Source organism: Chenopodium album, chromosome 10 (genome assembly GCF_948465745.1).
Source record: "Chenopodium album chromosome 10, dcCheAlbu1.1, whole genome shotgun sequence".
In the NCBI taxonomy this organism is placed as follows: domain Eukaryota; kingdom Viridiplantae; phylum Streptophyta; class Magnoliopsida; order Caryophyllales; family Amaranthaceae; genus Chenopodium; species Chenopodium album.
The window spans coordinates 60,369,263-60,382,160 of NC_137843.1; the positions used below are offsets into that span (position 1 = coordinate 60,369,263).

Below are 12,898 nucleotides of genomic sequence, written 5' to 3' on the forward strand. Positions count from 1 at the left end.
TATTCTTTCTATAGAAAAAGATAATGACGGAGTTTTCATGCTTTTACATGATGAAATAATTAGTACTTTTTACAAATATGTATGAATAAAAGAGATATAAATTTTTCGAATTTTAATTGGGCGTGAAAAAACTTATAAATTGACTTAAACGAGTTGTTCATGAACCTTACCGAGTCGAACATGATGCTGTTCGAGCTTTGTTCACCTATTTGACGAGCTTAAAATTTTTGTTCAAGCTTGTTTGTTAGCTTAACAAACGAGTTTTGACCGTGCTTGTTCGCGAGTAGTTCACTAACGTATCGGCTCATTTACACCCCTAGAAACGTGCGGACCAACTTCTTTTCAAATATCACCTAAACACAAATTTCCTTTATCTTTTGAGCTAATAGATTTCATTATTGATTGAACTTTAGACCAAATAATAATGGTGAAAAGCTGAGGGAAAGAATGAAAGATAGGCAACTCTCATCATACAACATACCCATGGAACAAAACGGGGACCTGCCAGCCCAATCAAATGAGTCCCATCTACTTTCATCAATGTGGAGCAAAGAGTCCTTTATCAACCAAATTTGCTAAGATGAGTTCCTCCCCCACAATTAGCGCTTTTTTCATAACGCATATTATTATCTAAGGTTACATACACCCACTTCACGTCTCCACCCCTCTCTCTTAAGTGAGTTGAGACTTGATGGGCAAATGGGCGTGCACTAGATCGCAGGCTAGCTAGTTAGCTACTCGCTTTCTCCTGTTCTTTAAGACATTGGTATGACTAAAATGAGCAATGTGCCAACCAAAACATTTTTTGCACACGGAGACAAGTCTCTGATAATTAGATAGGAGGCAGGTAATAAATGCCTACAATAATAAATCATATCAATAAACCTTATTGTGTCATGGATTATTAGAAAATTATTAGATTAAAAAGAAGATAAAAACTCTTGATCACATGAAGGGAACACGAGTAAATGTTAGTTATCCCCTAATCTCTTATAAGAGCAAGATTAACCCTGTCTTGTCTTAAGATAGAGCTTAAGTAGAGCTTCACTGTACTGCAGAGCATCTAACTATCAGTGTAACTATCGCTAAAATCGCCTATAAGTTGGAGTATATCTTAATGATAGTAATTATATTATGTAAATTTAGATACTCCAGTATAATATAATTACTAACATTAGATATCTACCAACAGTATGCATTTGGTCATTCTTGGGTTCCAACAGTATGTATGCATAACTAGACCAAGTATGACAGATAAAAGAATTACAGAAGTATACCCTGTAGCCATATTATGTGCAACCTTAAGGCTAGAGATGTGTAGAATGTACAATTATGAGCCCTGCAGCCATTCTTGGATCGCATACTGAAGAGCGTGATTGGGGATCAGATCACAGGTTGAAAGTTTCAGGTTTGTCATGGGTGAAGTTGTATGGCGGCTATGGCCGCTGTCCAACCATCCTCTTATTGCTTCTCCTTCGTAGGTGTAGCCATCTTCTGCTGTACACGGATCCATCATAACATCCTGCAGATTAAGTTACAAAAGCAAATAGTTAAGAGCTTAAATTGTGCCCCTAAATTCATTTTATCAGGCAACTTAACTACTTTTATTCCATCTTATCCTGCAATGCAGAAATATGCATTACTCATCAGTTTTATATTCCAGCACAACATAATTGTGAGCTAAACTTATTCGAGTAGGTATAAGATAATTGTTTACTCTAATATGGATATTCATATATAATTATATACTGGTGGAAAAAGTTGCAAATATGGCATTTTAATAACTTAATATACCTGATAAATTGGACACAGGAAGTGAGAGGGGGGCCGGCGGTTTTCCTTCTTCTGCAAGCATGATGCTCGAGTGTCACATGAATTTTTCAATGGCTCAAGAACACTCCAGACATCCGAAGCTAGGTCAGGTCGTTTTGATGGTTTTCTGTCACAGCACTGTAGTGCCATTCGAGCCAGTGTTCTTGCTTGATTAATCGGCCAGTCTCCAGCTGAAAAATCCAATACAAACTCAAGCTTATCTTTCTGCAAGGCACATTTGACATCCTTCACAATTCCTGAAGAAGATCTACCAGTTAAAAGTCGTAAAAGTATCATCCCAAATGAATATATATCTGATTCTCGAGTAACTACTCCAGTCTCAAGAAACTCTGGGTCAATATACACAGAGGTACAGTGTTGGCTTTTGATAGGAATCTCATTTTGTGGGATCAAAAAGAAGATGCCCAAGTCACCAAGTTTGCTCTTAAAATTGGCATCAAGAAGGACCTTAGTGGGCTTTAAATTCCCATGTATAATTGGAGGGTTATTTGTATGAAGGAAGATCAGGGCAGAGCACAGTTCTATTGCAATGCGAACTCGAGTTTGCCATTGCAGAGGTGGAGTTTTCCCACTGCATGCTAGTTGGTCTTCCAAACTACCTCTTTTAAGGTACTCATATATTATAGTACGTGCTTCTGGACAAATCCCCATAAGCGTCACTATGTTTGGATGCCGTATTCTGCTAAGAATTTCAACCTGCAATTCCCAACCCATAAGTAATAAATGTCTGCTCCTTATTAAAAGATATGTTACTCGGACTTGGCTATTATTTTGAAAAGTGATGTGTCAAGTCTCCAAAATCCAACATGGATACTTGAGGCGAAATAAAGAGTCCGAGTAACATACCTAATATGTGAGGTTCAGATTGATTATATAAAAAGAAGAAACGATTGTACAAACTTAAGGTACATATACGATTTTACCCAATGTTCAAACATCTGTTGGCTCAAGAACCCATCATTTGGCAGCATCCTTATAGCAACATCTACATGTCGAAGGATCCCTCTATAAATGCTTCCACATCTCCCATCTCCAATTCTTCTACAAGGGTCAAAACTGCAAGTTGCTTCACCAATCTCCACCAAGGAGAATTTTGAAAATTGTAGGCCGGAGAATGCTGCAGTTCTCTGTTGCTTCAAATTCTCCAGATTCTTCAGTTCTAGGACGGCCTTATCACGCTCCAGCTGTAACTGGTCCCTCTGATTTTTGAAAGATATCAAGAGCTCAACAGCTGAAATTATTTTCTCCTCCAGCTCCTTAGCTGCAGTTTCAGATTCTGTGATCTGGCTTTTTAGGCCAAAATATTGATCTTGGACCTTCGGAAGTTCTTTCTTACACTTCTCATACTCATCTTTGATTCTTCCACAATCTAGGTTCCTTTTTAACAAAGCTTCCTCCATTGCTTTTCTTTGTTTCACCATCTCAAAATATTTACTTTTTGCAGCATCAGCCTGCAACAACAAAAAAATTTAGAGTGATCAGTCTGATCACAGTAAATTTAATTGACTAGGGTCGGGGTCTACCCAATAATCAGATCGTTGCCTTCCACTGCACTCATATCTTCCTGCTTTATAGTAGGACAATAAAAAAGTTAGAGAAAAAAAGAAGATGATAGTATATTATAGCGCAAGATACCTTTCTCTTAGCATCAACGGCTTCATCCTCAGCTTTCCATCGCTTGACTGATTCCTCAAACGCTAACTGTTTCAAGTTTTCAGCATCAGAAATGGCTTGTTCCAGTCTACCATGAGTTTCTCTTGGTGTTTGCAGTTTAGCTTTTCCTGCCTGTGCAAACATTTATCAACCACAGTGAGCTTTCAAAGAGAAGTTTTCCTATCAGTCAGTGTCCCAAAGGACAAAAGGACTCAGAACATCATAGTCCTGTTCGTTTCTTCAAAAATAGCCAACTGTCTTTTAGCATGTCATATTTCAGCAACTCAGAGCTATAAGATTAACATGCAATTGCTAGAGATTTCATGAGGCCTACCATTTTGCCTTCAGACGACAATGATTTGAATGAAGAACGGAATTTGAACAACTGCAACTTGCTATCATATCCACGGTCCTCTTTCTCTTTGTCTATGCAATCATTTGAAGTCCTACAATTGTTTGGAGATTTTAACATCGTATCCTTCTTCATTTCAGAGCTGAAATCAACAGAACAGGCCCGGAGGATGGAGCCACGTTCCCGAAATGTCAGCCACGGGGGTGATCCATGGTCATCAGCCATACAATCCATTCTCACAGGCCCTGATTCTTTTACGCCAACACGTTCTACTTCTTCTTCAGTCATTGCATCTGATTCTACATATTCTGACTCGGATTCTTCAGATGAAATATCTGAATCCAATGATAGTCCACCTACGAGACGATCTTCTACTCTCGGAAGAATCACGCCACTAAAATCTAATGGTTGTGAAATTGGGGGGTATTCTGCACCAGGACAGCCTAATCTTATCTTCTCTGATTCTTTGGTGGCCATATTAGAATCTTGTGTACTGGCAGGGAGTTTGTTTACTCTGACACATGCTACTTCTTCAGTCACCACGTCTGATTCTAGAGATTCTGACACAGACCCCTCAGATGAAACATCTGAATCCAATGATAGTCCACCTACGAGACGGTCTACTCTCAGATGTTCTACTTCTTCAGCCACACCACTCAAATCTAGAGGTTGTGAAATTGGGGGATATTCTGCACCAGGACCACCTAATCTTATTTTTTCAGTTTCTTTGGTGGCCATATTAGAATCTTGCAATTCAGCAGCTTCTGACATATCCATCCCAGGATAGTTTTTAATACCCTCCCTGTTTATATAAGCTTTTTAAAGTTATTCAGAACACCAAGAGTAGATAGGACTGGAATATGCAATAAAGAAGAGGAAAGGTAACAAATTTGCAATGACATCTGCTTACGGAAGGAATATATAAAACAAGAGGGAAAAGAAGGAACCTTGTACAGATAAGCTTTCCCCTACAAATAAACCAAATGTGACAGGAAACTAGGGCTTGTTCATAGACATATTTTGCCTTTTTGGACTTCAGGTCAGCCATTTCCCTGCATATTCGTTTAGTTAAAATATTTAGTTCTATTTAATATCCTCCAGCTAATATGATATCTTAACAAACCAAACCATACAAACTCAAAAAGCTCCACATACTTTGTGTAATTTTTGTCTGCCGCTGCTCCCATCACTAGCCATTTGATACCATGCTGAGCAATCATCTTGACTATTCCATCCTCAACAGTCTCCATTTCTATCCACATCCTATCTGCACGCACCTAGGGACACGAGTCAATACAGTCAACTGCCTTATATAGATGGACAAACCAACAAAAACATTTTCAAAAAAATAAAAATGCAATAAACAGTGTAAAGTACAGCTGAATAAAGAAAGTGGGCATTACCCCCATTTGAGAAACAAAAGAAACATATTGACTGACGAGTTTATGGAGTTTCTGCATATGTGATTCATGGAGTGCCTTGACTGCTCTTTGTTTGAATTTGCTGATTGATAACTTCCCATCTACTGAAGTATTTTAAACAGTAGAAATACAGGAATACTTCTATTAGTAATGGCTCACAATGATAATTATCAAGCGATAAAAAGTTGCTCAAATGCAGCAAATAAGCAATCCAATAATCAGAACTGCCAAGATATTTGGTTGTGAGCTGATAGTGGCATTAATGGGCGAGGGAATTTTATTTCACTATAAGCAGATCCATCACAGGAAACTTGACAGTTTGGCATTGGCCTAGTTATACACTCAAAATGCCGCAGCAAAGGATCCCTAAGTCCATCATATAAGAGATAGAGAATAATAATAAAGTATCAGAAACGCCATTGTAGACACCCAAAAACTAGTTCCTGAATTGAATAGGTCATAAGGTCAATGAATTCAATTAGTCATGGCCTCATGGGGCTCATGGCTGCGTCCACCTCTCTTCAACCATTAAGGTGTTCAAGTTGAAAATAAATCTCATAGTTCACACTTAAAGGACAGTGATGTATGGTGGATTTGATTTTAAAACTCCAATATAGAAGGGGTCTAAAGGTTGGACTATGCTTAAGGAAGTTTTCCGTGTTTTTGGTTCAACTTGAAGTGCCGAAGTGCCATTATATATCCACTGTACGACAATCAGGCTTATCCCTAATATTGTAAAACAGAGAAATTATTCCTAATAAAGCCAGTGTATATGCAACCATGCCATACTATATTCAAGTGCAACTGCAATGAAGGATCTACTACTTCAGCAATTGGCTGTCAAATTCATTACTACGATAATTCTAGCTACTAAGACGACAATAAGCTAAAACACAACATATCATTTTTCACCATTAAGTAGGTCAATCCTAACTTGCTCACAAGCCTCAACATTACCTCAATACATCTAAACAGGCTCCTCTGACTACCAGGGTAGCACGGGCTGGGTAAGGGAGACTACGACGTGAGCAATTTCACCCGTGTGAAAAAATGTGATGCCAAATGAAGCTATTTCCACTTATCCTTCGGTCCGAATTCCAAACACGGCCATCTGCTCCCTCACCATAAAAATGAAGTACAAACAGTTTCAAAGAGCCCCTTGAAATATTCCATTAGTATAATCCAAAGTTCCAAACCCAAAGATTAACTACTCTTTTGGCTTCATTCCAATAGGAAAATTAACCCCTTCTTATTTTAATAAAAAATACTTTATAATAACCCATTAAATACTTAATAATTCGGACTGAATGCCCCAAAGAGTCGGAAATCAATTGCAACCCAAAACTACAAATTTCACTAATCCATTATCACCTCCAATCAGTCCTCCCGCAATTTATTACCACCTACCAAACGAGTCGTAAAATTGAATCACTGTTCCATTTGATCGGGAAGTAAACAAGGGTCTAACAATATAATGGAGTCAATCACGCTTAACATAAAAAGAAATCCCTATTTCTTAGATCAACACCAAAACGTACCAAATTCAACCTCCAAATATCATAAGAAATCCACAATTCCAAAATTCTCAATCAAAAATTAGTGAGATTGAGGAGAGAGAAAGAAGATGAAGAACTTACAAAAAGTGAGCAAGTGAGGTTGATGAACATGAAGTATGCAAATTCTCTTCTTCCCACCAAATTTCTTTACTGCCCATGTCAACACAGATTCACTCTCCTTGAAATTCTTTCCCACAGCAACAAATATAGTATTTTCAGCATAATAATTTACCATTTGCTCATTATTTTCTCTCTCATTTTTACTTCCCATTGTAAATTGAGAATTACCCAGTTCCTGATTCAATCAGTTCAACTTAACCCAGAAATTTTCTTCAATTTTTGTACAAAATAATAAGATTGAAAATTTAATGGGTTTTCGCTGAAATTGAAGATTTGTTGAAAATTTTACATTAGATTTGTGGAATCTGATGAGAAAAGGGGAAACTTTTTCTTTTTCAAGATGAGTTTTTTTGCTATTGATTGTGAGTTTGTTTATAGTGAGAATTATGGTTGCTTTTGAAAGAGATTGAATTTATTGGTTGAGAAAAGGAGGAAAGATGAGAAGAAAAATTTTTACTGCAATGGTGGTCTCTGACATGACAGAGTTTTCAAATTCCAAGTGGCAGTTTTACAAGAGCTTTTCTTTGGCAATGCTTGTAGACTTGTAGCAGAAGGATAGCATATTATTCTTTCTCTCTTTTTTATTTTTTTTTTTATTATTATTATTTTATTTATCTCTTCTCTTTAGTGCATCTCGGCCCATAGCTCCTATATGTTTTGTGGAGAGCAAAATTGTAAATTTGACAAGCTTTTGGAAAAAGTTGACTTTATAATGGTACATTATAATGTATCATTATGTATCATTATGCATGTAGTGGTCTGAATAGTAATTTTTATGTACTACTAGTATTATCCATGTAGTGGTACTTTATACCATCCTATACATTGAATATTTTCCCCCAAAAAATTTACCACCTATCATCTATTATACATGTAATGGTATATTTTTCATCCTATATGTTTGCTAAACCAATAGGAGCTATGCGATAAGGGTTAATCCTTTAGTTTATAAGAAGAAAAAAGTGGCCCTAGAAAATTAAAACTTTTTAGATAAAATTTTATTTGAGATGGATAGGAAAATTGTTTAGTCTATACTCCATTTTTTTTTTAAAAAAAAAAACATATAATGAGTATTTTATAGGTATATTTACCATATTCATAATTTTCTTATATATTAGTGGTGTATGAAAGGTAGATTTCTTACTGTTTTTGTTTTGATTTTTAACTTGTAATGTTAATGCCACGTAAATTTAGAGACTAAGGGTTTGTTCTGTTCAGTTTAATTTCAGTCTAGTTCAGTTTCTAATTTTCTTTTTTCATAAACAATTCATTTCAGCTCTATTCAATTCAGTTTAATTCAGCTCAGATCCAATTATTTCAGTTCACTTTAGCTATTTCAGTAAATCGGAACATGCCCTAAAATAAAGACATATTATTGGTACGGAGTAATAAAACACTCGATTATGACTAATACTTGTATCCTAAAATACTCTATTACTCCGTAATTTATTCCAAGATGTTGAAAATGAGGCTTTTGCTACAACATTCTCTCATTTTTTGTACTTGCATTTCCTTTTCTTATGTTGTTGAGAAAGTGTTGGTTATTAGGCCACTGGACCACGTAATATAAGCTAGAATTATTGGGCTTTCTTTCTATGTGGACTGGGTCCAGTTGCTTATTTGCTAAATGATAAACTTCTATGGGCCTTAGATTGCGTAGATGCTTCCTGACCTAAATGATAGTACCTTCTTCGCATCATTTTATTTCCTCGTGTGTTTTTTTAGTTGCATCACTTTTTTTAAATACAAGTTTTAAATTAGTTACATCGCTTTTTTTTAGTTTATTAATTTTCTCTATCTATCTCCTATTACATGAGTTCATTTTCTTTATTCTCTCTATCTATCTCACTTTTAAAAATTGTCTACCCGTCCACAATTTATAAAGTGATACAGCGAAGAAAAAAAAGAAGTATAAATTGTAGCTATTTTCAGCGGTAAACAAAAATTTAGAGAGCTACAAAAATTTCAGCTTCCTTCTATGACTCTAAACAAATTACAGGGTTAATGTACAAAATTATCTGAGAATAAGGTCATACCTTTAAATAATTTGTAAAAAATGCTTCTTTTATGGGCATAAATGGCCCATTGGTATTGTAGTATTGTACCATGATGTTAGGTTTAAGGATCAACCTTGGCACAAGCCACATACAACACAAGTACATAGGTCACATATTGGGTCTCGTTGTACCAGTGATGAGTTTTATGTTAAAAAATGTTGTCGTACATGTCATAAATCATGGGTCCTGATGCCGACCTCAACAATTAGCCTAGACACGGCCAAATCAACATTGTGTAGTACAATCAATGTCTTGCACTCGTGCCCCCAATAGCCCCCAGCCCGCTTCCTAAATGTCACACATTGTCATTCATGGTAGAAGATGAAAGTCATGTCAAGATCATGACTACAAATTCTAAAGTCCAATGGTAGATAGGAAAGTAGGAATATGTTATTTGACCTTCATTTGCGTTAAACATGAGTTTTAGATTTACGTACCTAAGGAAATTTATTGCAACTTACTTACGTGATGTTTAAGGCATGCACTTGCTTTTTCTACCAATAGTGACTCAATGAGCTACTAGTTTGAATCAAATTCTCCTGTGGGCCCAATGGTAACCTTGTAAACGGTCCAAATACTTTGGGCCGCCAGGGTGGGCCCACTATTCAACATGGAAGTTCGTTTATTTTCAAAATAAAAAGCCAATTTCTCCTAATCTCCTTGATGAGTGTAATGAACATACTCAAAGAACGTCTATGTCTATAGAAAGGATGGTTAATCAACCCTCTAAACCAATCATCTGATGCTATAAACATAAAAATAAATGTATATAATTGTAAATTACAAGGTCTAATAATAAAAAATAAAAAAATAAAAAAATAAAAAAAAGACACCTTAACTATCAAATACATACATGTAATCACAAGGAATTAAAAGAAGTATGGAGGATTTTGACTATTTGAGGGTGATTGGATTGAGTATGCAAGTGGGCAGTGACATTGTGATGCATTGATTACTGAATTCCCATTAACATTGGAAAATTTGCAATAACCCTTTGATGGTGTTTGAAATTTAGAGGAGTACCTTTCATTGATCAAGCTAATTTTCACCGGTTTTTCATATAACGTATATATGTTGAGAATATTATCCTATATGATCTTGCAAGTTACATACAAATTTTCTAAGCATGTGTCATAATTTTTTTATTTTTTAATTTTTAATAGAAACCAAATATATTAATGTTTAAAAATTAATGTACATCTGAGAATGAGAATCACAAGAAATATAGAGTGTATTAATGTAATAGTGTACAAACATATACAGAGTAACTCTGTTAATTTTTTTGGATGGAATATACAGGAGCATAAAATGTACAAATTAGGTACAACATAGAGTATTTGAGACAATTTAGGTGACAATATTTGTGAAGGATGTATACCATTATCCTTTACAATCTATCAGAAAAGATTGATGTATGGTGTTTAGAATATAAAAACAATAATATTCACACGGAATTATATTATTCTATGATGTGCCTAATTTCTTAATGAAATTTACGTTTATTATTGATAAGGTAAATTGTCACAGCTCACAAGACGATATGATTCGCACTATAATATTATGTAAGCTTTATTATTACTTTTTATTTAGGCCTCTGGATAAGGATTGATTCTGATCTAAGCATGCTAACATTAGGTTTCTACCAATTTAGTAAGAGAATCTTTATATTTTCTACATACTTTGCTTACCATGTATATTTTAGAATTTCTCCATCCCACTAGAATTGCTTAGTACTATTTTATACGTTTAGTTAAATTAGTTTGTCTCATAGCATAAATTTTAATGATTACTATGTTACTTTCACATAAACGATTTTTGTCTCACCAAATTTTTTAGAGTTTTTATCAACTTTATTAGACCAAAATTTGAAAGTATAACCAGATTTTTCATTATTTTTCTGAATGAACCACTATAATAATAAAAATTATAAATCAGGGCAGAGATTTGAACCTGTGTTCTGTTAGCTATTGTACACAAGCCTTCTTCATTCTCATGCACACACTAGGCCAATACCCTATTAATTATTTTTTTTCTATGTGTAAATGTGTTTCAAGTACAATTGCATTGATGCACATGCAACTAGAATGTATAGTATGGAGTAGTTCATTATAGAAGCACTCTCTATATGATGATGTTGATAGTAGTTCGATATGCATTTTTAGAGTTTTAAGCTACTCGTACTTACCAAGGTTGTTAGTAACTTCTTTTTTTCGTTAAACATCAAGTTAACTAAATACACAAAACATTCTTTTGTTTGTTTTCTTCTTCGAATTAGCAATTAGTTATTCGATCAGTTACTTTTCTTTCCTATGCCTGATTTAGCAATGTAGTACACTAGTACGGAGTACTTTGCTAAAGTTTTATAATTATTTCATTATATATATAGTGGCACCAAACTATGTATAAATTGGTTTATTACAAATATATTGATTGGTTCAACATTAATTATTGTTATCGTCATATAGCACTGCGGATATGATGATGTTACTCCACGATCATATATTTAATTCAAAATCGCGATCAATATGGCTTAGTTAGGTTTATTTCTTTGATTTTGGCTATATATGTTCAATTGTTCATCATATCAAACTTTGATCATATTTGACTATGTGTGCACTAATATTCTTAAGATAATAAAATTATTAAAAATAATACTTATTAGATTCATATTATGTACTTTTTTAAATATATATTTTTTTAATTAAATTAAAATAAAATACTCCGTCCTTTTTCATAGACTTTAACATGTTGCACTATATATTTTGTGGCTTAACTAATGTCGCACAGTGTTAATTAGTCGTCACTGTGTATACTAATATATTATAAATAAAATAGCATACACATGCAATGTATTTAGAAACAATGGGAAAAACATTATGTTATGGTAATGCCATAAATCTTCTACTCTTTATGGAAATGCGTAGGGATTATTTAGCTGCCAATTTTGATTTTATTACAAATATCACTTTCCACCAACATATATAGTACTTCATAGTTCATATGCTTTATCTCCACCAAAAAAAAAAAAAAAAAAGTTCATATGCTTTATAATTGTTTTTGAGTGTTAGTTGCACTGTCTTATTTATTTATTTATTATTTATTTTTTTATTTTTTAAGTGTTATACTTTTAATTTTGGTAAAATACTGCTATTATACATATACTCTGTGTAACTGTATTATTATACCTTCTCTATATATTCTTTCTAGTTGATACATTTGTGATTTATAATTTTAATAAGCATAGTTATGTGAAACCTTGTTTGAATTGTCTTATGTAGTAAAATATATTTTTATAGTATACTTCTTTTAATATCTGCATGTCTGTTATTAAAGTTATTAATAGTTAAACTTATGCGTTACTACACGTAATAAAAGTTGTGTCAATTAAAAAAGAATGGAGGAGGTTTAGTATATCTCTCCTCTTGTGATCTCCACAACTACAATGGTTCTACTCACTCATACTTTTTTTGTAAATTATTTTAATAAATCATTAGACTCAGTATTCGATACTCGATATTATAATACTACAAAGCAGTATATTATTAAATTGTGTGCCAATTAAATAGTAACACTTAAAAAAAATTACTATGAAAATGAAAGCATAGGATTATTCAACCCCACTATAAAACACAAGTTTGCCACTATCTATAATCTTCTTTTTATTTGTTTTAATTTTTTTATTTTAATGTTGCTACACATATAAATTGATGATTTCAAATGTACGTGGCCTACACAAAAACATAGAAAGTGACAGACAAAAATCCTTCTTTACTTAACAACCAACCATACAAAAAATACCACTAAAGCAGACCGCAGAAAGTGACAACCATAAACAAAAATTCCCCTGTACTTGCATTGTACAATTTCAATTGAAAAAGACATTACTATTTAATTTGTTTATCTTTT

General features: G+C 33.9%; 1 protein-coding gene across 2 annotated transcripts; it reads right to left on the reverse strand.

The window, feature by feature from the left end:
- Positions 1-901: 901 nt before the first annotated feature.
- LOC145562790 (U-box domain-containing protein 32-like) lies at positions 902-7,453 on the reverse strand. 2 transcript variants are annotated; one of them, XM_081623187.1, is made up of 9 exons: positions 6,897-7,453; positions 5,242-5,363; positions 4,994-5,115; positions 4,786-4,890; positions 3,821-4,640; positions 3,469-3,618; positions 2,757-3,284; positions 1,795-2,529; positions 902-1,522 (listed from the first exon to the last, which is right to left on the reverse strand). In XM_081623187.1, exons 1-9 carry the CDS (start codon positions 7,084-7,086, stop codon positions 1,331-1,333), a joined length of 2,964 nt encoding a protein of 987 aa, XP_081479313.1. In that variant the 5' UTR covers positions 7,087-7,453; the 3' UTR covers positions 902-1,330. The 2 variants fall into 2 exon arrangements, with proteins under 2 accessions (XP_081479313.1, XP_081479314.1); XM_081623188.1 differs by lacking the exon at positions 6,897-7,453 and having other exon boundaries at positions 4,994-5,105.
- Between the last annotated feature and the right edge of the window lie 5,445 nt (positions 7,454-12,898).